This window comes from Balearica regulorum, chromosome 7 (assembly GCF_011004875.1).
Source record: "Balearica regulorum gibbericeps isolate bBalReg1 chromosome 7, bBalReg1.pri, whole genome shotgun sequence".
In the NCBI taxonomy this organism is placed as follows: Eukaryota; Metazoa; Chordata; class Aves; order Gruiformes; family Gruidae; genus Balearica; species Balearica regulorum.
This window is the reverse complement of record NC_046190.1, coordinates 35,290,099-35,316,563: the sequence shown is the minus strand read 5'-3', so window position 1 is coordinate 35,316,563 and position 26,465 is coordinate 35,290,099. Positions and strand designations below refer to the sequence as shown.

At 38.9% G+C, this 26,465-nt stretch overlaps 1 protein-coding gene across 9 annotated transcripts in view; it reads left to right on the top strand.

The window, feature by feature from the left end:
- The window catches only part of CTNNA3 (catenin alpha 3), a 512,461-nt gene that overhangs the window by 342,164 nt on the left and 143,832 nt on the right, over nt 1–26,465 (top strand). For all 9 annotated transcript variants that reach the window (XM_075758850.1, XM_075758852.1, XM_075758851.1 and 6 more), the window contains one exon: nt 13,131–13,287. In XM_075758850.1, coding sequence (XP_075614965.1) covers nt 13,131–13,287 — 157 coding nt within the window. The remainder of the gene's footprint in view (nt 1–13,130; nt 13,288–26,465) is intronic.

Genomic DNA, 26,465 nt, shown 5'->3' with positions numbered 1-26,465 from the left:
GTTGTGGCATACGTGTTGAGCTTTACTGATGTCTTTTTTTTTTTTTAAATCTTAGTATATAAACGTATTCCACATGTGTGTTCATTTTACCAAATATTCAAAGACTGTAATTGTGGTGTAGTTGTACTGCAGTTACGTTTTACATGTATATATGAAATCCAGTAAACTGAAAGTTAATAACATAAGCTTCATTTTTATATTGTCATTTTGGTGTGTAACTAACTTCACTGATAATTATGGGTGTTGTATTCAGACAGAGGGGATTTTAATGCTGAATGCCTTTCAAGATCAAGTCCCAATACTGTAAGCTTACATCTCTAAGAAGCGTTGCTATACGAAGAGGCTTTGCTCTCAACTGAATATATTTATACTGAACTGCAGGTAGTGGAGCTCTAGTTCTGGATGGAGCTCTGTTGAAAACAGGATTTCCACTGTGGTTTTGAGTGTACAATAACAAATGAAACAGTATAAACAGAATTATGGTTTGATTATTGTCACATATCAGTAAGTCTTCAGGATTATTTTAGCCTTCCATTTCAATAATTTGCTTTTCTTGAAATTAAAATTTGCATTTGAGAATGCATTGCTCAAGGCTTGATAAAATTTTGTTAAGTGTTCTGTGCTTTCTGAGCAGAATCTAGTTGTCCCCCACATGCACAGACCAGGGACACAAGAAAGTAATTTTAGTTAGAAAATTGAAACTGTAGCTAAAATTGTTTAAAGTAATTGACCATGCTACAATTTGCTTGATCCTAAGTGAGATACTGGATACTGTGTGTATGTCTAGTACAAAAAGTACAGCTTGAGGAACAGTGTTTTTTGGCTGAGTGGAAAAAATACACCTTTGATTCTTGAAATAAACTAGGGGATTTGTGCAATCCACCTCACCAAACCTTTGAATATCATATCCAAAACATTCCCTGGGTCATTTACAGACATTGTATTCAATAAGATAGAAACAGAAATGTGTGTTTACTCTGGTTAGTTCAGTTTCAGTATTACAAAATAGAGAAAGTTAAAGTACTTAACAACTGAAATTACTGATTTCATGCAAATCAGGCACCTATAATCTGACCGGCAAAAAAAACCCAACCCATTTTCTGATCTGCTGTCTGCTTCACTTGTCAGGTCAAGTGAATTAGTTCTGGAATGGAGATACTGTCAGATCAATTTAAAAATCAGTCTCTAAGCATTAGGTCTGTTTTGTCCTCTGTCTCCAAAAAAAGCAAAGAAACTATCCACTCAAATGTGACTGCTGAATGCTTTACTGCATTTTCTGTTCTTTCGCACTTTCATAACATTTTAAACTAAAATAATGAGAATGTCTCTTTGTTAATATTTACTTTTTATTTTCTTGTCTCAGAATATTTTATTAGGATCTCTGCTCAGTCCCTAAAGTGTTAAAGATAACTTTGTGTGCCTTTCCTGTAGAAGGCTTCCAAATGCATTTTAAAAAGTGCATGTAGTCCCCATATAAAACCAAGACATAGTTGTGTACAAGGGTAGGGGAGCTTTAGAGGACTATATTTGGTAGGGTCTTCCCCAAGTGTGCACAATGCCTCTCAGCAGTGCTCAGCTGTGTTGGGGGGTATGCTTTAGAGTGAACTTGACAAATTGTTTTAATAAAGTACAAAAACTTTATCCCAATGTAATATAAACATATTTGTGTGTATCACTAGCAACCACTGCCCAGACATCAGGGGATAAAGCTATGCAGGATTGTATTTAATTTCAAGCTTGGAGTATCAGAACAATAAGGGTCATAATACTGTTGGCTTACCCCCTACCCTACAATTCTGTTTATTCTTGAGGGATTGCTTTAGCTGTGCAGTTGTAATTTATTTGCAAGACTCTTGGCCAGTAGCTTGCAATAACAGAAAATTATAGAAATAACAGAAAATTGTAGAAATAATAGAAAATAGAAATAATTGTAGAAATAACAGAAAATTGTAGAAATAACAGTGTAGAAATCTGTCGGTTGGTTGGTATCAAGTTGGTATCAAGAAGGCCTTTGCTAGATTTGAACAGTGGGTTAATATATACTGACTTTTTTTCAATGACTTTTTCTCAAAACTTCATTAAAGTTACGTAATAATCTCCAAAGAAGTAAATCCATATTTAACTTCTAAAATTTACTACCAAACCTAATCTGTGTCACTGTCAAACCAAGTGATTCCAATGCGACTCTTCTTCCTGCTTTAAATTATTGGAAAGGAGGAAAAAACAAAATCATTCAGTTATTTAAATGCTAGTTCTGCCAAAATAGAGATGGCAAATAGGGCTTTGAATAATGTTGGATAATAATTAGTCCTAAGTATTTTAACCATTTAGTATTTTAGGGATTGCTGTGTTCTTCTTATTGCATCATTATTTCTTGCTGGAATTTTTGAGTCTCTGTCTGAAGCATTAGGTGTCTTAATCTTTTCTGAATGCAATGTAAAAACTTACGGTCATGTGTTTATCCTATCATACCACCTGTACACCTAACTCCTTATAACTTCCAGTACTTGATAATGCTTCTGAGAGAAGTTTTTCAGGACGTTGTAAGAGAGAGCAGCGTGCTATGGATGGAACTCTTCCTGTTTTCAGAAGAGGGAGGTTTTCTTGTGGAAGTACAATCTTGCTTTGACACTGATGTGTCATTTTTGATATAATGATTAAAAGATCTTCCCTAATTTTGCATCTCCTCTTAGCTATTTTCAATGCAGGTAGATTACACCTTTTAAGTTCAGTGAACAATTAAAGTTGATTTTATTAATGAACATAGCAAGTAATTAATTTACTTTTGGAAGGCACTTATCTCTTGGGTAGAATTTGTCTGTTGTCTAGAGCTGTATTATCAAAATCTCAATTTTACTTAATTGTATTGACTGAAATACATTTTACGATTAAATATTTTATATACAATATACTCAGCTTTCAAAGCTTTTAAATTGTTAGTGGTTTTTCATATGTGTGTTATTTTTATGGCAGATGCCAAAGCAATGGTGGTATATCCCTGAGCATTTTTATCATAATAATGGGGTTTTTTTGCGTGCAATTTTGGCTTTTGTTTTAGTAGTAAAAATAGATGCCTTTTTACAGAGCTTGGGGATGTCCGGATATTTAAGCTCCCCCACTGAATTGTTTGAGAGAAATACAAGGCACGGCTTGACAGAAATAAAGTTCTGCACAATTTTCTGTTAAAAGAACAAAATTAGACTGCCAGCTTATTCCTGTGGTTTCTTTAGTAGTAATTCTTGTGTCAGGAAATACTATCTCATGATGTTGCTGCATTATCTATTGATAATTATCTGTTTAAATTTCTATTACCTTAGAGTATCCCTGCAAAGTCAGTCGTTCTTGTTGCAAAAGGAGTCAGTCATTAAGTACGTACTGTATAATTATTCTGTAACTGTGCATTACAGAACAGAATAGAATAATTCAGATTGAAAGGGACTTCAGGATGTCCATACCACAGCCTACTGCTCAAAGCAAGTTCAATGCTGAATTTCAAACTGGCTTTCTCTAAACTTTGACTGATCAGATCTTGAAAAAATCTCCAAGGACAGAGACTGCACAAACTCTTTGAGCAACCTCTTCATTGCTTGACTGACCTTGGTGTGGAAAGTGCTCTTGTGCATGTCCACACTCTTTCTCATCAGAGCCTTCCTCAATTTCTGACCACTGTCAGAATGTCCTTGCACCATGCATGGCTGCTGCCTATTTCTGTAATCTTTGTGATCTTCTCCTTTGTGCTGAGGGACTGCTCTTAGGTCCCTCTGCAGGCACCTTTTTCCCAGGCTGAACAAGCTCAGTTCTCTCTCCCTCCTTTCAGGGTAAGAGCACCAGCCCCTAAGCATCTTGATGGCTTTCTGCTGAACTTGCTCTACTTTATTGATGATTGTCCTGTATCAGAGGGCCCAAAACTGGACACCCAGACACAGTTTTCTAGATGTGATCTAGTAAGTGTCACCTTTCTCATTCTGTTAGCTATGCTCCTGTCCTTTCGGCTCACTATGCTGTTAGCTTTCATTGTTGTTGGGGCATGCTGCCGACATGCATTCTAAAGTGTTGTCCAGCAAGATAGCAGGTCCTTTACCAGTGTAGCTGCTCCTCAGCCAGTCAGTTCCCAGACTGTATAATGACAAGTAGTTATTCCATCCCAGCTGCAAGACTGTTTTTTAGACATTCAGTTGATCATTTTTGAAAGGAGGAAGAGAAACCTTAGGTTCTCTTAGATCAAACATAGTTGGACATGAGTTTTATTCTCTACTGATACTGTCCCAAGCAGTACAATTCCTTTTGTGAAGTAGAATGAGATGATTAGTTCAGTAATAGCTTGGAAAAAATCCACCTTCTGAAAGCTCAAAAAATTGTTTTCTGTGTTACTTTGGTGTGTTATTAATGCACATACCTCAATGAATCCTGTCAAGTATGCTTACAAATTGTTCGCGTTACATAAATGAATTGGGACTAATATAAGATGTACAAAATAATTTCGATTTTAAACAAAGACATGCATTCTGATCTCTAGAAGTGACAGAATCAAATGACACATCTGACGTACTGTTCACCTTGAATATGACCATCCCATTATACTTTAGCTATAAAAATATGGAACTACAAAGTTCCATTTTCTAGTAACAAAGCTGTGGTCAAATTCAGATGCTTTGAGTTCTGTTTATGTTTATTTACATGAATAAGTGCTATTCTATACATAGCAGAACTGATTGGAGACTATTTCCTTACTTTTTGCTCCAGAGGAATTCCAGCCCACATTCAGCTCAAAACCTTTTAGCCCAGCCAGAACATGAAATTTTTGGGAGCTTTTGCTTTGGAGCAGGTATGGACCTATTACTGTATTTCAGGGAGCAGGATGCTAGTTAAACCTACCAGTTTTCAACTACGTTTAATTATCCTGTAATATTAAGACACAAAATAATTCTTTCTCCTAAAAGATTATATTAACATATATTTGATAGATGCACAGTTTTAATACTTAAAAACATGAGTTTGATGTTTGGGGTCAGGGTTCTCAATTATGTATTGGATTTTTGGAGACATCAGCTCTGCATGCAAATTGGGAGAACTTTGTGAGCTTTTACATCTTCCGTGAACGGTAGCAGTTCTTCAGAAATGCCAGCTTTACAGGCTGTTGCACTTGACAGTTTGGTGAGACTACAGAAGGTAACAAATTGGCAGCGTACCCATCTGGACTTTGCCTTGTGAGCATGTTTTATTACAATTCTGCAGTAGAGATTGGTACTAAATCTTAGTAATCTATGCACAAGTACTACACTTCTGAGGTGTGTGTGGGGTGTGTGTGCTTAAAAGTCCCTTTTGGCTGAGTCCATGAGACCTGTGCTGAACTAGGTTTGAGTGCAGTCCATTTTCCATATACATACAATTGTATAGAGAGATCTTATTTTTCTGTGTAGTTATCCATGCCTTTCCCTTAGAGATGAACACCCCAACCATGCACAGCAAATGAAACATGTCATCATTCTAAAGGCTAGAATGAAGTAGTTGCTCACTCGACAGTAAAGTCTGAAGAGCAAAGTTGCCCATGCTTTGGTTAGAGTTTGTGCTTTTCACGCTAATCTGTTTTAAATATTAGTCACTGTAAACACTGTAGCTTTGTTTACTGCTAAGTGTGAGTAAAGGAGGCATAGCGTGGCCAGTGGAGAAAACAAAATGAGGACCACAGTGTGAAACAATCAGAAATGTAAGTTCAGTGTCAGAAGGCTCTTTTTATGGGGGCTCCAGTCTTTAGATCTTACTATGAAAAGTGTGACTTGAGTTCTGAATAGAAAAGACTGCCATTTCAGAAACACATTTCTGCAGTTTTTGTTTTTAATGTGGTAGCTGCTTTTGAGATGTTGTTGCATGTAACTGGAGAAGATACTGCGTACAGAAAACAGTGAATTAATTCTGGTAGGGTAATTCTTAAGGGCAGCATGCTAATGACTAACAACTTTTGTTTGTTAGTACATCAGATGAACTGTGACACATTCACCTTTGTAGCAATCTTCTATAGAGGCAGGATTATAAGAGTAACAATGGCCTACAAATCTGTAGGTGATCAAAAGGCTGGTTACAGATGTTGACAAATTGAGATAAATGAAATGGATGCCTGAGAATTCAGTTATAAATGAGAGGAGGCTTAAATACACTCTCTCCCCCATCGCCTGAAATCATACACAGTTACAATTAGACTGTAATTACATGTAGATTTATAAAGGTATTACTAATCTCCCAGATGAATAAAATGATTTGAGAATATTTATTCCCAAAGCTATACGTGTTCCTGTTTTGATTTGATTGCTAAACCATGTTATCCTGGGGTGAGCTCTTTCAACTTCAGCTCCTTCAACTACACTGTACCAGCTTACATTAGGGCAGAACTGACCCTTCTTTTCTTGGAGGTAAATTTCTGTAGCATCTTTGAAACATATTTGACTGAATTTGGCTCTGCTGTTACTGTGTCAAGTTGATGGATCTGGCCACTTAATTTTGATGGAAATTCATCTGATGAAGGTGCAGATGAATCTAAAGCTGGGCGGCTAGCTCCTATTCAACTGCAAAAATAGATAATCACCAAATAAAACCCAAGCAATTAATCAAGACTTTTTCTTGATTTGGGTAGAGAGACTTAACAGTTTTCAGTATTCTCAATATCCTTATATTTTATTCCTAATAAGTTTCTAGTTTGCTTCTGTAGTCACTACCATATCAGACATTTGTCCCTGCTTTTTTCCTTGTTTTATTTAATTAAAACACGGAATCAAAGTATCTTCTTGTAATGTTACTCCAGCCCTACTGTGTGCTTCTGATTCTTCTGTTGTCTCCTTTTGCCTGACCTTAAGCTGGATGACTCGTCGTTACCGTAAGGAACCATCTCATTGAACATTGCTTCCCTCCCTTGTGTGACAGGATTGATGTCTGTTGGGCTCCAAGCTGTTATTTCTGAAAGAAATGAGTAACTGTCCCATAGTCTAAGGCTACTCCATGAATGCTGTCCAGGTTGGTTTTAGGGTTTTTTGGGGTTTGTTTTGTTTTTTTTTCATGTTTGTTTGGTGAGTTTTTTTGGTGTGTGGGTTTTTTGGGTTTTTTTGGCGGGGGGGGGGGGGGAGGGTGGTTTGGTTTTTTTATTTAGGTTTTTGTTTGTTATGTTTTTTCCTTTTTAAATTTAACCCATTATGCACAGGAGTAGCTCCCTGAGAGCTACATCTGCTGTGTATGCCTGAAGTCTTATTTCAGCTTATCTGTATTTTTATGTAGTCATCAGCTGTTCAGAAGCTAGTTAGTAGAAGGTATGTAGGATTATCTCATTGTAGTCATAATTTTGCTCTATCCTCAAGCTTCCCTCAAATTGTATAATCTTCTGTTACTATTCTGTTAACTTTTTGAGACTGGCTTTCATTTAATGGAGTCTGTAGGGTATGGTTTATCCTATATTTGATGAGGACATATGTATGTTACTGCAGTAATAATAATAATAATAATAATAAATGCTATCCTCAGCTAACTTCTGCTCAGAAATGCAAGGAGATATTTGAAAACTATGAATTTAGCTCCTGGCAATACGCCCAAGCACTAAAGCAGGAGAAATAACTTTCTGGTAATATTTACCTGATCGGAGAGATTTGTAGTGCAGAAATACAATGCAGTATAATAATTGGATAATATGATTCAAAAAAAGAACATGAGACTGATCTTACTGAACAGCATTGTATTGCACTGTTTGGATAAGCAAAAGTGGCAGTTGCCTCTTGCTTGCTGTTTTTGTTCCCATTGGATCTGAGGTGGATAGGCTTCCACACCATGAGCACCAGAATGGTGAATGGCCCCTTTTTCAGTCGTACTGGAAATGTTCAGCAAAGACTCTAATAACTACAGATTTGGAACTACTTACAAGTCTGTACAAAGGAGCCTTTCATGATTGCTGCTCCCAATTATCAGGGCAGTTCCAGATAGAATAAAACTAGTAGTATACGTAGACTTAGGTCTCTCACCTTGACATGGTTCCCAGGCAAAACAAAGGCAGATGGTCTATACCCTGCTCTGCAACTTATTTATGTCAGGATTTTTATTTCATTAATATCAATCTGAATTGTTTTATGGAATGTAGGTATCATCACACTTGTGGAAGCCAGGTCTATTCAAAGTGGAATTAAGTCTTTTCTTAATAGGATGTTGAGCATTAGAACAGTTTACCTTGGGGAACCATAAGGAGTATTGTCACCTGAAATATTTAATTCAGGATTAACTGCCTTTATGTAGAACGTAACTGATTTAAGCTCTAGCTGTAAACTTCCTGAGGGAAGCCTTAGGTAAATGCTGTGGTTTGTGGTATTTAGGTGGCCAGACTAGATGATTTGTGTAGCCTTAGAGTCCATCAGTCTGTGTGTCAGTGCAATCTCTGTACTGTTAGATGAGGATGTCTGCCTCTGCAGTATTTGTATGTAGTCATGGTTTCAGGACTTTATTTCTGGAGATACCTGGAGTTATCTGAATTTCTAAATTCCCCTATTTAATAAAGACTACATTCTGTAACAGTTTTGATAATCTTCCCAAGCAGTTTATCTCCTCACTACATTTGCTAAGATAAAAATTTTATGGTTCTTCTGTTACTGAAATAGCTTTTTACATAGTCTCGTTATTTTTTGCAAAGCCAGCCGCCTGGTAAATACGCCAAAACAAAGAAGAAAATACAGGAAGAAAAAGACTTTATTGTATTCAATCAGAAGCAAGCTTTGACTTTCAGATAATATCTTCTTGGAGGCTTGAACAGAGAAGTTAGAAATTACATGTGTAGTATTTCAGTTGTGATGAACACATTTTAAAACCTGAACTGTTTAGTTGGTGAATGGAAACAGGACCAATGTGATGTAAGAAGTATTGAGGTGAAATTTTGAGCCCCTAGTTCAGAAAACTGATCCTGTGAAATTGGGTCAAGCATAATAGGAATGAAAACAGTGCAGTCTCAAATCCTGCAAACTTCTTACCTTTAGGAGTGTTGGGGGAGCTGCTGTAGACCCAAACAGAAATGGACTTTCATGTATTACACCGAATGTGGAAAGCTCTTGTATCTTTGATATTGATGTTGAAATAAAGAAACTAGAGATTATTTCTCATAGGCAATTGTGGAATATCCAAATGTGATCAGATGTGCAGGTCCTGGTTTGCTTTAACAAGCTCAGAGGGTGTTTAACTGGGTGCTAGTATTCCTTGAGCTTTGTAGCCCATGTCCTGGACCCTTTGGGCAGTGGACACTGGAATAATTGTATAGCCAGTGCTCTCAATGCTTTATTACTAGCTCATGTAGGTGGATGGAGGAGGGGACCTAATAATTGCAAATTGTTCAGAAGTCTGTGTCTGTGTGCTGCAAAGCCTAGTTTTGTGAGGACTCCAGTGCATGTTTCTCATCAGCAGTGTGAGAGAAAGCAGTTACACTCTTTCTGAAAGCTGTCTCAAGTTTGCCCATCTCTCAGTATGGTTTAGGAAGCAGTTCTAACATCAGAGCGACAAAGGGAGAACAGATCTGCTCCTTCCGTGTTAGCTGAGTAGTATTTCTTCCTGCTTGCTGCAGATCTATGCAGTCCATATCCTAGAATCAAAATTTAGGCTGGATATCCACCTGACAGAAGCTCAAAATCTTTATTGTAAAATCCCTGGCATGTACAGGGATTGGCAGTGAATTGTTTTTTGGGTGTATTTTGCATATTAAAAAAAATATGTATGAATTGTGGAGAATTATGTGCTCATTGCTTGAAACATACTTTACAAAAAATACTCAATTTTGAGGCTTAACTAGTAATGGCAAGTATTATTTACTTCATAACATTTTCAAATGTTTATAGTTAGTGTTGAAAAAATATTAATTACAAATTAATCATCCCAACCCTTTTAAAAATCTCCCACAATATGTAGGTGATGCCTGTTTGATGCCAGCCTTGATGACTTCTCTTACTGGCAGTATTAGAACTTCCACTCTTCTCCTGTACTATATAGCAAATGTTTGTTATCAAGTCAGGAAACCATTTCATTTTAGATCTATTTTGAGACATCATATTGATGTCATATGTAGTTCACTTTCCCCTCTATTCTTTCTTCCACTAATATAGGATCAGCTCTTCCATGGTTTAGATCTTTAAAACATTCCTGGCAGATATTTTAACTACCCTACTCTTAAAACATCTCCAGTGATGGAGAGTTTAGCGTCTATCTGGACAGTCTGCTTTTGTGCGTATTAACTCTCCTTTCAGTTAGGCATTATATTATATTCTGGAATAGTTACAAGCATCCAACGTTAAGAATGTCCCTTGCTTGATAAGTTCTTGTTCTGCGTTTTTACTGAAATTATTCTTTTTTTTCTCATGACTTACTGTGTACTGGTTGATGAAGGTAAAGCTTAAGGTAGAGTAGGACAAATTATGTAAGTGTAAGTGGTTATCAGTGTGGCTTGTACCTTTGAAAAACCAACACTGACTCTTGTCTCAAGGACAAGGGAAACAGACTTTTCTACTAATTCCTAAAATTACTAGCTCCTAAAATGGTTAAACTGCTAATATTTTTTTTTTTAAAACATACATGGATGTATACTGTTACTACACTGAATTTCCTGTTTGCGTATTCTAAACTTCATCTAGAAAGAGCCTCCCAGGCAGCATTGCCTCTTAAGCAAAGGGGTTTGGGCACTGAGCTGAAGCTTGATAGGGTTTCTTGTGTTCCACAGAAGTTTCTGTGAGGAGCTGAAGGATGTGATACGTACTGTCACCAGAAGTGATACTCCTGAAGTACCAAATGCAGAATTATTTTAAAAACATGATCTATGTGCAAGGCTTGAGTCACCATGTTTTCTTTCTCATTTTCGATGTCTGGGGGTTAAAATTAGCCATTAACAAGATGGACTTGTGCCTCTGGTCTACACTTAGGAGAACAGTATTTAGGAACTGAAAGCTCAGTGTATTTTAAAGGGGATAAAGGAAAGGGAAAGGATATTAGGGCTGGCCCTGTCCTCATTTAGTTTGTTCATTTGTGCATGTTGGTATTTTTTATTACAGTTTTACAAAGTCACTTGGAATAGCCACAGTCTGCAGTTGCTTACAGATGTGTTGGGTTTGCATGGCAAGGTTTTGGTAGTGGGGGGGCTACAGGGGTGTCTTCTGTGAGAAGCTGCTAGAAGCTTCCCCTGTGTCTGACAGAGCCAATGCCAGCCGGCTCCAAGATGGACCCGCCGCTGGCCGAGGCCAAGCCAATCAGCGCCTCTGTCATAACATATTTAAGAAGGAAAAAAACACTTAGAGCTTTTGCAGCTGGAGAGAGGAGTGAGAAGAAACTCTCCAGGCACCAAGGTGAGTGCAGGAGGAGGGGGAGGAGGTGCTCCAGGCGCCCGAGCAGAGATTCCCCTGCAGCCCGTGGTGAAGACCACGGTGAAGCAGGCTGTCCCCCTGCAGCCCATGGAGGAAGGATGAGGGGGTGTAGAGATTCCACCTGCAGCCTGTGGAGGACCCCATGCCGGAGCAGGTGGAGGCACCTGAAGGAGGCTGTGGCCCATGGGAAGCCCACGCTGGAGCAAGCTCCTGGCAGGACCTGTGGCCCCGTGGAGAGAGGAGCCCACGCCAGAGCAGGTTTGCTGACAGGACTTGTGACCCCGTGGGGGACCCCACGCTGGAGCAGTCTGCTCCTGAAGGTCTGCACCCTGTGGAAGAGACCCACGCAGGAGCAGTTTGTGAAGGAGTGTCTCCTGTGAGAGGGACTCCATGCTGGAGCAGGGCAACGATGAGAGGAGTCCTCCCCATGAGGAGGAAGAAGCGGCAGAAACAACGTGCGATCAACTGACCGTAACCTCCATTCCCCGTCCCCCTGTGCCGCTGGAGGGGGGCGGAGGTTGAAGCCGGGAGTGAAGTTGAGCCCCGGAAGATGGGAGGGGTGGGGGGAGGTGTTTTAAGAGTTGATTTTATTTCTCATTCCTCTACTCTGTTTTGCCTAGTAACAAATTAGATGAATTTCCTCTCTCAGTTCAGTCTGTTTTGCTCGTGATGATAGTTAGTGAGTGATCTCTCCCTGTCCTTATCTCGACCCGTACGCTTTTCATTGTACTTTTTCTCCCCTGTTTAGTGAATGAGGGGAGTGATAGAGCGGCTCTGGTGGGCACCTGGCCCCAGCCAGGGTCAACTCCCACACTTGATTACAGTGGCATGATATTAAGAATGTTTTATGCATGTATACTGTCAGCACTGGGGATTAGTGTGGGGGTACTGTTTTTATTCTTCCCATTTTTTGATTTAGATGGTGTTTTGTCTTTTTGAAACCATTCTCCCCTTGATAAATAAACAATATTGGGAGGGGAAAAAAGGTTAGTGTAAGGTTCAGCTTCTACCTGGTACATGTATTAGTTTATATAATGTTTATAGATAGATATAGCATCAACAAAAAGCTGTATTAGGAAAAAAACATCTCTAGTTAAGTAAGTGATTGAAGAGGTATCTATAGAAGTAATGACTTCAGGATTTAGTGTTTCCATTTTCACTTAGTCTTTCCTGGGAGTGGTGGAATCCACACTCTTCATGTGAACATAGTTACTATCTTTAGGCCTAGCTGATTTAGAAATATCAGTCTTGTGCTTTTATATAGATGTAGCATGTGTTGTGTCCCATACCACTGATCCTGAGAGAGATAACTGTTGTCCTGGCAAAACCTTCCACTTTCACATGACAGAGGCTGATAATATCTCTTATAGTGAAGATACTCCATAATAAGCTCTGTGATAACAGTTGTTAAAGAGTTTAAACTCGTAACTGAAGTGCTGCGTGCTGTACTGATAAGTGTGTGCCTTATGTAAGTAAAAAATTCCTGATGTCTTGCAAACTGGAATAGCATGAATTCTCCAACTAAAAATAAAATGTTGGGATTTTTGCTGTCCTATTCCATTAGTGTCTTAATTTATGAAGCTAAAATGGAAGTTAGCCCACATAACATCTGACTCGTATTCATGCTGGGAACAGAAACAAAAGCTGAGCAATGTTTTTGTTTAGAGAACAGAAATGCTGCTCTGCAATTTTAAGTAAAATGTAACATTTTATTTCTGAAGACATTATTTAGATGATGGGTTTTGTGTCTTTTTTTTTTTTTTTTTGGTACAGGTTATTAATGCTGCTTTAGCTCTTGCTGCCAGACCAAAAAGTCAAGTTGTGAAAAACAACATGGAGATGTATAGGAGTACATGGGAGAATCACGTCCATGTTCTTACTGAAGCTGTGGATGATATAACAAGTATTGATGATTTTCTTGCAGTATCAGGTATGATAATTTTCAGAATCTCATTATTCTTTTATATGCTTTGAAAACTTTTTATAACATTTCAAAAGGAAACCAACAAAGATTAGTTTGTGTGAGGTTTTGTGAAGCTGTTGCAGCTATTTAAAACATCCCCACACAGTAGGTGTTTATACTCTGCACAACATACAGTTGAGTAGAAGTTACTTGACCAAGCTGTAGGTGCATGAAGCAGAATGGCTACTTTAGCTCGTAAGTTTCAAAATCCTCTCTGCAGCTGTGAGAAGTCTCCTTCTAGAAAAGGAAGTGCCTATCAGTGTGCATTCACATGACTGGAAATTCTCACAATGTCCTGTGTTCCAGTTACTGTGTAACTTGGTTCCACAGTAATTCCTGTGATAGACACAGAAATGGGAAATCACGTGGGCTACTTTTTCAAGTTGATGTGTTTAAAAACACCTCATAAAAAAAAAAAAAGATGCAATGTAGCATTTCCAGAATTTTAAGTTAAAAAATATTTTTCAAGCAAATTGTATGTATAAAACACTTCACTGAAGTGGCCTTTGGTAGCAGTAAATGCTATTTAGTGAAGCAGTGAGTGTCTTCAACATTTGACCAGAAGATAGAAAACAGTTGTTTTAGTTCTTGCTGGTTAAAGATCCCAGTTGTACATTTTTGACTTACGTTAGTGTAACATGGACAGGAAGGACTAAATTGTCTCATCTTCATTAAATGTGTTTTACCTTTCGTATTTCCTTATGGCCAGTGGGCCCTGAGCTTGCCCATTCTTCTCTGGGTATTTCCATTGGGCTTAATTCCTTTTGTTAGGATTATTTGGTTTATGCAGCAATATAGAACATGAATAGTTTTGTAGATGTTGGTAGTTTGAAACCATTGTAAATGAAGTCAGATCTAAGTTCATTTTCCCTAATTATTCTTTGCTCATTAAACATGAGGGTAGGCTCTTGTCTAAAAGGGACCTTAGCTTGGGTATTCATTGCTCTAAAGCTTACTTGTATATCTTCAAAAATACTTCCTTTACTGTGATAACTGGGAGCTGCTGGACTGGAGTTCCCATACCTGAGTGATGTTTTTTCTTGTGATCAGGACATGGATATTACAGTGCAAAAACTGTAAGCGGAGATGGCCGTTCAGAGGCCCTTTCTGGGTCTGCCAGGTGCTTGGATACAGACTTTTCCTCAGAGCATGGATGTTTTCCTTGCTTTACAGTGCTCAGTTGTTACACCTAGCAAGTGATTTAGGTCTGAATGTAGAAGAATTTAGTGCAAATAGTACAAGATGGTTATTCATTGAGCTACTCTCCTATGCGTATCTCAGCATCTTAATACAGAAAAACATAACCAGAGGATTTTTTTTTTTCTCCCATGTGTGTTAGTCTTTAATGGAAGGTGATTATGAACCTTCCTATTGCTTATAGGGTCTGGGAAAAGAAAAGATCTATAATGGATCTGTTTTTTTCTACAGAAAATAGTATTCCACAGCACATGCCATCATGGTCATGGGCGGGGGGGGGAATGTTTTTTAAATAAAATACTTCATTCAAAATTGATGCTGTGCTGAGAGTGTCACATACTCACATTTGAGTTGAATGGCTGAGTTTGCGGCCCTGACTGCATCTTCCAGGTTGACAAGGGAAGTGATTAGTTCCTGTAGTGTTAAAATCATATTCAAAAATACAGTATACTTTTTTGTAAATACAGTAAACACATCTTCCCTGGTAGTTCTGCTGATTCAGAATTGTAAATCATACAACAGAATTGCCTACTTAAAAATTTATTTTAAGTTGCATCTCCAGTTGCTTGATACATTTTTCTACCAGCTACAAAATCTGCTTTCCAAACATGGTAAGAGTTTGGAATGCCTATTTTGTGGTTTACATTGTGTATTTGCTTTTCACACAGTGTCACCTGAGCCTTGGATGGCAAGTTATTCTATAAAATAATGTTAGTAATGTGAGTTATTGTGGGTCACTGATGATTTGGAGGGTAAATTCAGCACTTTTAGCTGTGTTACTCCTGTGGACATTTTAAAGATACGATGTAACTCCCAATAAAGTCAATGCAAAAATTTTGTGCAGAGCTCAGTAGCAAGTGGGTTAGTCCCTATTTTCTGTTGAATCCTGGATGTTATGTTTCTGTCCTTGAAATGTGCTGAATAAGGGAGGTATAGCTGAGAGGATGGGAAGGAACAGAGCTCCCAGTGAAAAGATCTCCTTGTGACTCTGTGCAAGCCACTTGTGGGGTTGCTGAAACTAAAACATATGCATACAGGAAAATTGTCTGTCTCCCATTGTGATATGTATAATTCTCTGATTTAGCACTGGGGGAAGGAGAACTGTGTGGCAGATCAAAAAGTGTGAATTGTGAGCTTTTGAAAGTTTGGGGGGTTTTGTTTGGGTTTTTTGTTTCTTTTTTTAAGTGTTAATTAAGTGCTTTTATTGTATGTGCTAATAATGCTATTATTTTTCTAAGTGTATTGGTCTCTTCAGATTCACCTGTCATGAAATTGGATTTTTTTTTTCTTTTTTTGCTTCGGTTGTGCTTTATTTTTTATATTTATTTGTATGTGATACTGTGTTCAAAGGAAAACTAGCACTACAGAAGACAAGAAAAAGATGGAATCAGGTCTTCACAAATTAAAAAAAAGGTCTGATTGCAAATAGCCAGTTCAAATGATGGTCTGTTCCTTATAAAAGAAAGCAAGAGCTAATGAAATGTATGGAAAATGTCGTTACAGTTATGAAACATTATAAACGATGATACCATTGTTCATAGATCTGTTGTACCTCCTATGAACAGAGAATCAGTCTCAGCTTACCAGTTTCGGATAGGTAATTTATGTAAAGAAAATGTGGGTATTAATCTTTATAACCCAGTGACATTCAGTTTAACAAATACTGTCATCCATTTATCATCATGACGTGAAGTTTTTGGATTCATGGAAGTAAAATGAAATGTGCTGTTGCATTTGATGCATGAATTTCCAGGAAACTAGTTTTGATTTGCTTGTAATTTTGTTTATGTTAGTAAATCTTAAGTTTTATCCTCAACTCTGCTCTTGTAAACTGACTCTTCAGTGTCTCTTTCCTGATACAATTAGGCTGAAAACATAGTTTGTGACGTTCATTTTCTAATGTTGATTCTTCTGTGTTATTTTAATACCCTTTATTCAAAATCACATGAATTAAACCTTTTGGATATAGGTGGAAATACTGAAATACCAGTATTTCCTTCCATTGTATAGTTTTCCTCTCCTGATGATGGTGTGTAATTGCAATCACTTCTTAATTACAATTTTTAAGTATTTTAACATTCTTATGTGTTAGAAAACCAGTAGAGAAGAGTTAACTTCTACCAGGATTATAGTAAGAGCATCAGAAGTGTGTTTATATATACAAAATTTTCTGGAGCTGTGATTTTGCTTTCTATTGTCTCCTTGAAGAGCGTGATTGCCAGACCCCAATGCTGCTATCCTTTTCTCAATGTCCTTGCCCAAACTATCATAGAATCATAGAATGGTGTGGTGGGTTGACCCTGGCTTGAGGCCCAGGTGCCCACCAGAGCCGCTCTATCACTCCCCTCATTCACTAGACAGGGGAGAAAAAGTGCAATGAAAAGCTTATGGGTCGAGATAAGGACAGAGAGAGATCATTCACTAATTATCATCACGAACAAAACAGACTGAACTTAGAGAGGGAATTCATCTAATTTATTACTGAGCAAAACAGAGTAGAGGAATGAGAAATAAAATCAACTCTTAAAACACCTCCCCCCACCCCTCCCATCTTCCCGGGCCCAACTTCACTCCCGGCTTCAACCTCCACCCCCCCTCCAGCAGCACAGGGGGACGGGGAGTGGGGGTTACGGTCAGTTGATCGCACGTTGTTTCTGCCGCTTCTTCCTCCTCATGGGGAGGACTCCTCTCATCGTTGCCCTGCTCCAGCATGGAGTCCCTCTCACAGGAGACAGTCCTTCACGAAGTGCTCCAACGTGAGTCTCTCCCACAGCCTACAGTCCTTCACGAATTGCTCCAGCGTGGGGTGCAGACCTTCAGGAGCAGACTGCTGCAGTGTGGGTCCCCCACGGGGTCACAAGTCCTGCCAGCAAACCTGCTCTGGCGTGGGCTCCTCTCTCCACGGGGCCACAGGTCCTGCCAGGAGCTTGCTCCAGCGTGGGCTTCCCACAGGGCCACAGCCTCCTTCAGGTGCCTCCACCTGCGCTGGCGTGGGGTCCTCCACAGGCTGCAGGTGGAATCTCTACACCCCCTCATCCTTCCTCCATGGGCTGCAGGGGGACAGCCTGCTTCACCATGGTCTTCACCATGGGCTGCAGGGGAATCTCTGCTCGGGCGCCTGGAGCACCTCCTTCCCCCTCCTTCTGCACTCACCTTGGTGTCTGCAGATGTTCTTACATCTTCTCACTCCTCTCTCTGGCTGCAAAAGCGCTCTCTAACTTTTTCTCCTTCTTAAATATGTTATGACAGAGGCGCCGATTGGCTTGGCCTTGGCCAGCGGTGGGTCCGTCTTGGAGCCGGCTGGCATTGGCTCTATCAGACACAGGGGAAGCTTCTAGCAGCTTCTCACAGAAACCACCCCTGTAGCCCCCCCCCCAACCTTGCCATGCAAACCCAACACAAATGGTTTGGGTTTGAAGGGACCTCTAAAGATCATCTAGTTCCAACCCCCCTGCCATGGGCAAGGTCACCCTCCACTAGACCACGTTGCCCAAAGCCTCATCCAACCTGGCCTTGAACACTTCCAGGGATGGGGCCTCCACAACCTCTCTGGGCAACCTGTTCCAGTACCTCACCACTCTAACAGTAAAGAATTTCTTTCTAACATCTAATCTAAATCGACCCTCCTTCAGCTTGAACCCATTACCCCTTGTCCTGTCACTACACTCCCTGATAAGCAGTCCCTCCCCATCTTTCCTGTAGGCCCCCTTCAGGTACTGGTAAGCTGCAATTAGGTCTCCCCGGAGCCGCCTTTTCTCCAGGTTGAACAATCCCAACTCTCTCAGCCTGTCCTCATAGGAGAGGTGCTCCAGCCCTCTGTTCAGCTTCGTGGCCCTCCTCTGGACTCTCTCCAACTCCCTCCATGTCTCTCCTGTACTGGGGCCCCCAGAGCCGGACGCAGTACTACAGGTGGGGTCTCACAAGAGCAGAGTAGAGGGGCAGGATCACCTCCCTCGACCTGCTGGTCACACCTCTTTTGGTGCAGCCCAGGACACGGTTGGCATTCTGGGCTTCAAGTGCACGCTGGTGGCTCATGTTGAGGTTCTCATCAATCAAAACCCCCAAGTCCTTCTCCTCGGGGCTGCTTTGAATCCATTCCTTGCCCAGCCTATAGTTGTTCTTGGGATTGCGCTGCCCCACGTGCAGGACCTCGCACTTGGCCTTTTTGAACTTCATGCGGTTCGCACGGACCCACCTCTCCAGCCTGTCAAGGTCCCTCTGGATGGCATCCCTTCTGTCCAGCGTGTTGACCACACCACACAGCTTGGTGTCATCAGCAAACTGGCTGAGGGTGCACTCGATCCCACTGTCCATGTCGCTGACAAAGATGTTGAACGGTGCCGGTCCCAGTACTGACCCCTGAGGGACGCCACTCGTCACTGTTCTCCACTTGGACATTGAGCCGTTGATCACAACTCTTGGAGTGCAACCATCCAGCCAATTCCTTATCCACCAAGTGGTCCATCCATCGAATCCATGTCTCTCCAATTTAGAGACAAGGATGTCGTGTGGGACAGTGATTATTTCACCTACTGAACCTTCTCTCCAGCCTTCCGTACTTTCTCAGTTTTGGTCTGTGCTACTTATAATACCACTGTGCTTAAGTCTTTATTATATTAGCTCTTGCCAAATTTTTAAGTTTTGTGTTTTCATAAAAACATTTCCTTCATGTCTTTTCTCATCCCTCCTCATGTATGAATAAATCCTCCTTTTCTTCACATACTCTATGCAAATAACGTACACCCTTTCCTGTTTTGTTCTTGGTGTAATGATGTCTCTGCTGTCTGCCCTTTAAGATACGTCCTTAAAATACAATTTGTCCAAAGTGCATTTTGGCTCTTGTAATCTCATCAACACTTTAAATTGAACAATTTTTTTTTAAAGGTAAATGAATTCAAAATAATGGGTAATAGATCATTAGACTTTGAGATGGTTTTGTCTGATGTCTAGTTTGTTGCTTATCCACCAGAAATTGTGTTACTTGCCATTTTACCTAATGGAGTGATACTGAGTAGAATGACTTGAATGTTTGCTTCAGGTAAGAGTTTGTGTAACTCCCCTGTGCAGTTTCCACTGCTAAACTGATAGTGATAAATGTGGACAGCTGCAGATCCATCTTCAGTAGAATCCAGAGAAGATTTAGTATTATTCACACTTTTACTATTGTAAACAGAAGGATATTCTACAGTGTGTACAGAGGTGCTCCCCAGTTCAGCTCCTTACAGAAATTGAACTGAACTGTCTTGAATAGATAAAGACTTCTGAGAATGCTAAGGAAGGTCTGTAATAAGGAAGGAAGATCATTCAAGCTTACTTGAGAAGGCAAAAGGAAATAATTTTTTGACTGGAGAATTGGCACAAATCAGTTACTGCTGGCAAGAGGGAGGAGAGTCATAGTTCACCTTCCTATTATACTCTTGTGCCAGTGTGGTGTACAGACTTTCAGAGATCTAGGGACACGGCTGTCCCTCTGAATGGAATTGAGAAGACACCATCCAAATGTGGAGTGTGCAAGGAATTCTTTAAAAAAATCTGAAACTGTGCAGGCTAAAATGTGTTTTCAGCCTCTTAATCCTTCCCTTGGAACCTAAGACTATGTTAAGTCTTTCCAAGCAAGATGGGATACAGTGAGATACCACAGTGTCAGAACAGAAGTTGCCTTTTAATGTAAACCTGTACCATCAGAAACTACTTTTAATTCATGGAAAGCAGCAGAAGATAGGAAATTATCATAAAACTGCTGGAGAAGGCAATTTTCATGGGTCCAAATGGTCTTATGGCCCCATCACAAGATGCTAAGGGGCCACATGTTTTGCTGCCATAATCTTAGAGCTTTTACTTTATTTCAGTGAAGCTTGCTCAGTTTAACACTAGCAAAAAAATAAACAGTGAAAAAGAAACTTACTTTATGTCGTTTTTCCAAGGGCCCAGTTTTAAGGAAGTAATTTACTGATAGCACAAATATGCAGCTTCACTTCTTTCCTAACATTATAGCTTCAGATCTGAAGCCCCTGCTGCTACTGCAGTTTCTACACTTGGAAGAGATTTTTAATAGTTGATTAGGAAGCAGGATGTCAGGTGAACTTTATTAACACAGTGTAGCATGTACAAAATGGCAAAATAGGAGAATAGAATCAAAGAGTAAAAGACATTAGAAGAGAACTCTGGGGATTATCTACTAAAGCATCTTGTGCAGAGCAGGACAAACTTCAAATTCCCTACAGAAATGTCATTTGAAATGTCTTGTTGCATGTAATCCAAGTTTGTTTTTTCTTTGGTCTTAATTATTAATGTACAGCAAAACTTAAGCAATGCAACATTTAAGCAGTTATTCATCTACTGCAATAACATTTAAAAAAAGTTACTTGAATCACTGAAAGAAGAATGCAATTCATCTGAGTCAGAGCAACTAAAGTAGATTGATGTAAATGTATTTTCATCAAAGTTTTTAGGATTATATAAAGCATGGCAAAGTTCAAAATACTACTAAGGGTATAGTGTCTACTTTTTTTATTTCATTTACATGCAATTTCATACATATGAGAAAACAGCAATAATACACTGCTTATAAAAACTGAAAGCAATTATTAAATTGCATAGGTCTTTAAAAAAGATTTTTCATGTTTAATTTTTCAGTTGGGAAAAACCTCTCATTCTTTGAGAAGTAGAAAGGGGAGCTCTGTGCCTTTTTAAAATCGAAACCACCACACTACTAAAATGAATCAGAAAAAGTGTATGTATGTGTATGTATGTGTACATCCATGTCTATGGCCGTGTATGTATACACACACGTGCACACTTAAACATAACTATATGTATTTGAACTCTGTGAATTACTGCATGGCTTTTCTAAGCCGATGATGCTGACTGGAGCTAAGACTTCCTGGGTGGATGCCCTGTGGTAATGCAGTAGTTGTGTTGTGGTGAAAATTACCATGTATCTATGTCAGAAAGCACACCCTTTTTTATACTAGAAAAGATTTTACCTAAGCATTTAATTTGTAATTTTTTTACTTAAAAATATTTACTAAACCGAGCAACTGAAAGTTACAGGAGCACACTATTCTTTGATAGAAAAATAATTACAATTAGCATTATTGTAAAGCTCTTCTGTTTTCAAATATTACAGTACATTAAATAAACATTTAAGCAGATGGAAAGAAAAAACTTTGTTGTTATGTAAATAACAACATATTTCAAAATATTTTGACCGTATATAGGTGTTTCAGAATTTGCTTCAGAAAAAAAGTAGGCTGCCTTCTTTCTTAAGAGTGTAGTTACCTGTTTTTACCGAAATGCATGTAATTTTGGAAGCTCTGAAATGCCCATGTGATTATCCTTCACCTTCTTGGGTTCCAGTCTGGTATCGCTGAAGTACTGCGGGGGAAACGGTAGTACTAAAACAGAGTTGTTGAAAACTTCTGTAAGAGGTCCCTGGCAGAAACCTCCTGGATTGTTAGGCTCATTGCTGACTGAATTTCATAGCAGCTCAGTTTCTGTTTGGTAATTTTCTTCTCTAAGCTCTTTTGGTTTTTAAGTGCTATTTTGGAAGGTTTTTTTATGTCCTTTGGAAGAGCTGTGTGAGATGGACTGCTGTGTCCCAACTCTATCTGCCTGCATTGTGTTCCTTGTAGGCTATTTATTTCTGTTGTATGATTGGTTGCAGAAGATTGTTGGTTTAAGTTTGGTACTATTCTTTCCTGTCTCATTCCCCTAGACTAATGAGTGCAATTTATTTCACTAAGCAGTTCTGTTAATCTTACCAAAGTTTACCCATAAGAGGACTTAAGTTGTGGAGTCGTAGTCATTCCATATAGTTCCCTCTGGATTAAATCAAGCCCCTCTTTGTAAAGAACCTCTGTTTGTAACAAAAGCAATTCTTAAATAAGTGATTTTTTAATTAATTCTTTATTTACAAAAATCTGATGAGCATTTATTTTTGAATCTACAGCTGAATGCATTTCCTAAGCTTAATTTAATCTCTCTTTTTTTTTCCTTACGTACTCAGTGGGCAGAGATATACTCATTTATAGATATTTGGGAGAGCATCAGTTGTTCTTCTGTATCATTCAGTCTTTTTATCCTGAATACAGGAAAAGTTTGTAGAGGTGAGACTAAACCAGAAATTTTTGTGAATTCTCCCCTTGATTTTCTAGTCTGATGTATTTCCTGTTGGTAGATAGGTTTCTAATAACTTTAGAAGTTTGTTTTTTCAAATCTGTAGCACATTCCTAGCGTTATCCAATGTCACACAATAAAAGCACATCTTTCCTATACTTCTCCAAAATGATTTTGACTCAGCTGTATTTTTAAAGAAGTCATGCTATCCTTTTACTTCCTCTGACTTCTGACATCCCTAACATACAATTATGTGTAACTACATTTCCACTTTTTCTAATATTCTCCGAATGTCACATATTCTTCCTTATCTCTGCCCTATAGTAGTTACTCTGCTGTTGAACCAGTGTTGTTCATTATCCAGTGTGACATTCTGTATAAAGGGATTCTTAAGAAATAACTTTATGCTGCCTGTCCTTTTAATCTCATCATATTCATTTATCCGGGATTGTGTCATAGTCTACCCAGTGCTGCTTTTTTTCTTTTTTTCCTGGGACCTCAAATCATCTGAAACAATAATTTATACTAGCCATTACAGTCTGAGGATGGAAACAAGTGGAGATGTGAAGGCGATGGTAAAATTTTTTTGTTACATTTGAAGGGCTTTGTTTTTTTAGTATAAACCCCCCTTTTTCTTGTTTGAAAGAAAAGCAGCAAACTTGAAGGTGAAAATAGCTTAGGATTTAACTTGGGTTAATTGATGACATGTTGAGAGAGAAGGATGCTGAGCACCAGAGGTAATTAACGTAATTCACCCTGTCCTGCTCTGTGCATTCTGTCTGCTAACCAGAGGTCGTGGTTCTTTTAGGATCTATGTGGTGACTGACACTGATCGTCACAGATCAGCAATGAAATTGGCATCCAAACTAAAATTGCAGTCATTGTTCCAGCTTCAGGCACTCTTCTGCTGATGGATTGAGGGGTGACAGGGAAGGAGGTGATAAAACATGGGTTATTCTTTGTGTTGGGGTCATGTTATGCTGGAATCACACTGAATGATTTCTTCACTTCTAAATATATATCAGTCATTTCATAATTGCAGGAATTGTTAAAAAAAATGGAGTTCGATAAATAAGTTGGTCATGCAGTAGAGAAAAATTGTACCATAAACAAGTTAATATAAGGGAAAACAACTTATCTGTTCACACTGTTAATTTCTGAATAGTATTCATTAGTAAGTTTTTAAATTGTTTTGTGCTTACTTTTTTTTTGTTTGGAGTGACTGAGGCATGTTGATTTATGTAGTAACTGGTGTTATTTTCCCCAGGTTAATTGCCAGGTTTGGCCGGTAAAAAGAACTGCTTGCCACCCCATTGGTTTGAATTGGGTAGCAAATTCTGGATAGGAGACAACTGGAAGGAGAATGGAGATTAGATATGAAAGTTTTTTCAGCTCTTTGTATATCATGCCTTCCTGCCAAAATGCAGGTTTTAATTCTCATGGCATCATCTGTCCTTCACTTCACTAAATCAGTGTCTGGAAATAGACTGTATTTTTGTGGTCTTTGTGCCATTACTAGAGAATGCATCCTATGTGTTAGACCTAGTACTTTTATCCTTTGCACACTCTTAACTTGTACAACTAGTTGCTGCAATATACTGATGACATCAGTGTTGTTGAATTGTGATACTAATGTTGCCAAAAAGTTTTGGAAATCGGTCTTCTCTCTGATCTCTGCTTTGATCATCTGGGATTTTTGCCTGTAAAAAATTGCTACAGATAGGAGCTTAGATGTGGCAAGAGCTCTTTGTAGAGGTGCTATAATTAAGGTCATTGTAAATACGTAGATAGAGGCAAATGGTAAAACATTCAGAAGTGCTGAAACTGTCTTGAAAGTTTAGTGGAAGAGAATCCCTACATTGTCCAGATGCCTTTTGAAAAATAGTACTCTAACTCTGTAAAAACCTGTTCACCTTTACTTCTTTTTTTCTCTTGTATGCCACTGGAAGTTTTAGATGCACTGGAAAATTTATTTAATGCCAACTACTGAAATTCAATTAAAAATTTTGAAACATATTCAATGTTGTTCAACATTTAGAAACAATTTTATATGTGATTTCTTCTCATTTCATTTCTAAATCTCTTCAGTTCTATAGTATTGTGCATTTCCACTGAAAACTTCCCATTTCCTTCCCCTCCCACTCAAAAATCTTCTAACTTCGTCCCTTTGAAGTTTATCTTCTAAAACCTCTAGAATCATCTTCTTCCACACTCAATTCTCATGTTCAAAAAAAAAACCAACCCAAAACTTCTGCAACATTTTAGTGCATTGTAGGTAAGGCTGTAAAACTTTAATGTTTTGTCTGCTAATTTAGTGGAACCACTTGCAAACAGCAATAGTGCATGACATCTGCTTTGCTTTCAGATGCACTCTATTCTGTTGTGTTTTTATTCAGTGATTTAGGAATGTATGTTAGCTTTCATCTTTCTGAACACCTACACTAAGCCTGCATTAAGGAATGTGCTAATCTGAGGTTATTGCAGTTCAGGTACTTCTCCAGGCAGAAAGAACTTTTTATGCTTTACTAGTTAATCGGTCTTTGCCAAGATACACGCATTTGTGCTTAAGCCACATACAAAGTGTTGGGTGTAATCTAGTATAATCAGATTGGCACATTATTTCGTTGTCTTGGGGGTTTTGCCTTTTTCCTCTAGGTTATGGCTTTCTCTTGGGCTTTTTTTTCAATTTAAAAACTTGTGTGTGAGCAACAACTGTTGACTTAGAGGAGCAAGTCTAATGAGTGAAATCTTCCTTCCGTTGAAGAACAGCTTGCATAGAGACCACCCAGTAGATTTGGGAGGAGCATCACTGAAGAAGTTACTTATTTCCTACCTGTATCTGCCAGCAAATAGTTAGGTATATTGTAGGGAGAGTGAGGACTGTTGAAACATGTCAAACTTTGCTGCTTCAGATATTTGCAGTAACTTTGCTGTTGTAGTACTATAACAAAGTACTATGAACTCATCAAAGCCATGAATAATACTGTTAAGGTTGTTGACTTCAAGTCATGCATCACTGCAATTATAGGAGTGATTGCATGTTTGTGCATTTCTGTGTGATTGAATTACTGTGGCTAAAGTGTTCTCGTATCTAATTTTAATTGCTCTCAATTTGTAGTAGTTTGACTTCACCTATGACTGTTGTAATTGAGCAGATGGGTATTACATGAACCCAGAACCCTGCTTTGGTGAAATTATTAACTACGGTTGCTTTTTTATTAAGCCCTGAAGGAAAACAAAACAAGGTGATTTGCCTTTTTTTTTTTTTTTAAATCAAATCATAAAAAGCATAAAATTAGTTCATGCCGTATCAAATGTAATAGGTGAGTATGTTTATCTTTGGCTTAAAAATACTCTGCTGTGGGCTGTAGTAGAATGAAGTCCATCTGTGGAGGTGGCCTGTGACCATCAGAGGTCTCTGTCATTATAGCTAGTTGTAGGGGTGTACTAAAATTTCTTTCCTTTGCTGAAGCCTGCAGAGGCCAATGCACTGTTGGATCATGTGCGTACTTCCCTTAAATTCCACACGCAGGTTTTATTTAAAAATCTTGGGCAACTTGTAGCTGTATTTGTATGCCACTTCCCTGCGTGAGGACATTCTGCTTCATTTTCATAAGTGCACACATAAGCACAAGTCACAGAATCTTGGGCCTGTTGATTCTGTTGCTGTGGAAAATCCACCTTGTTCCTTGTCCCTGATGGTTTCTGCTGCTGGGCAATGTGGCAGGCCTTTAAGCCTCTGTTAGAAGGACCTCTTCCTGAGTGAGTTTTGAGTGTCAGTGGGGCCTCATAGCTCCTGGGTTTATTGCCCATGTCATGGGTAAACAGTT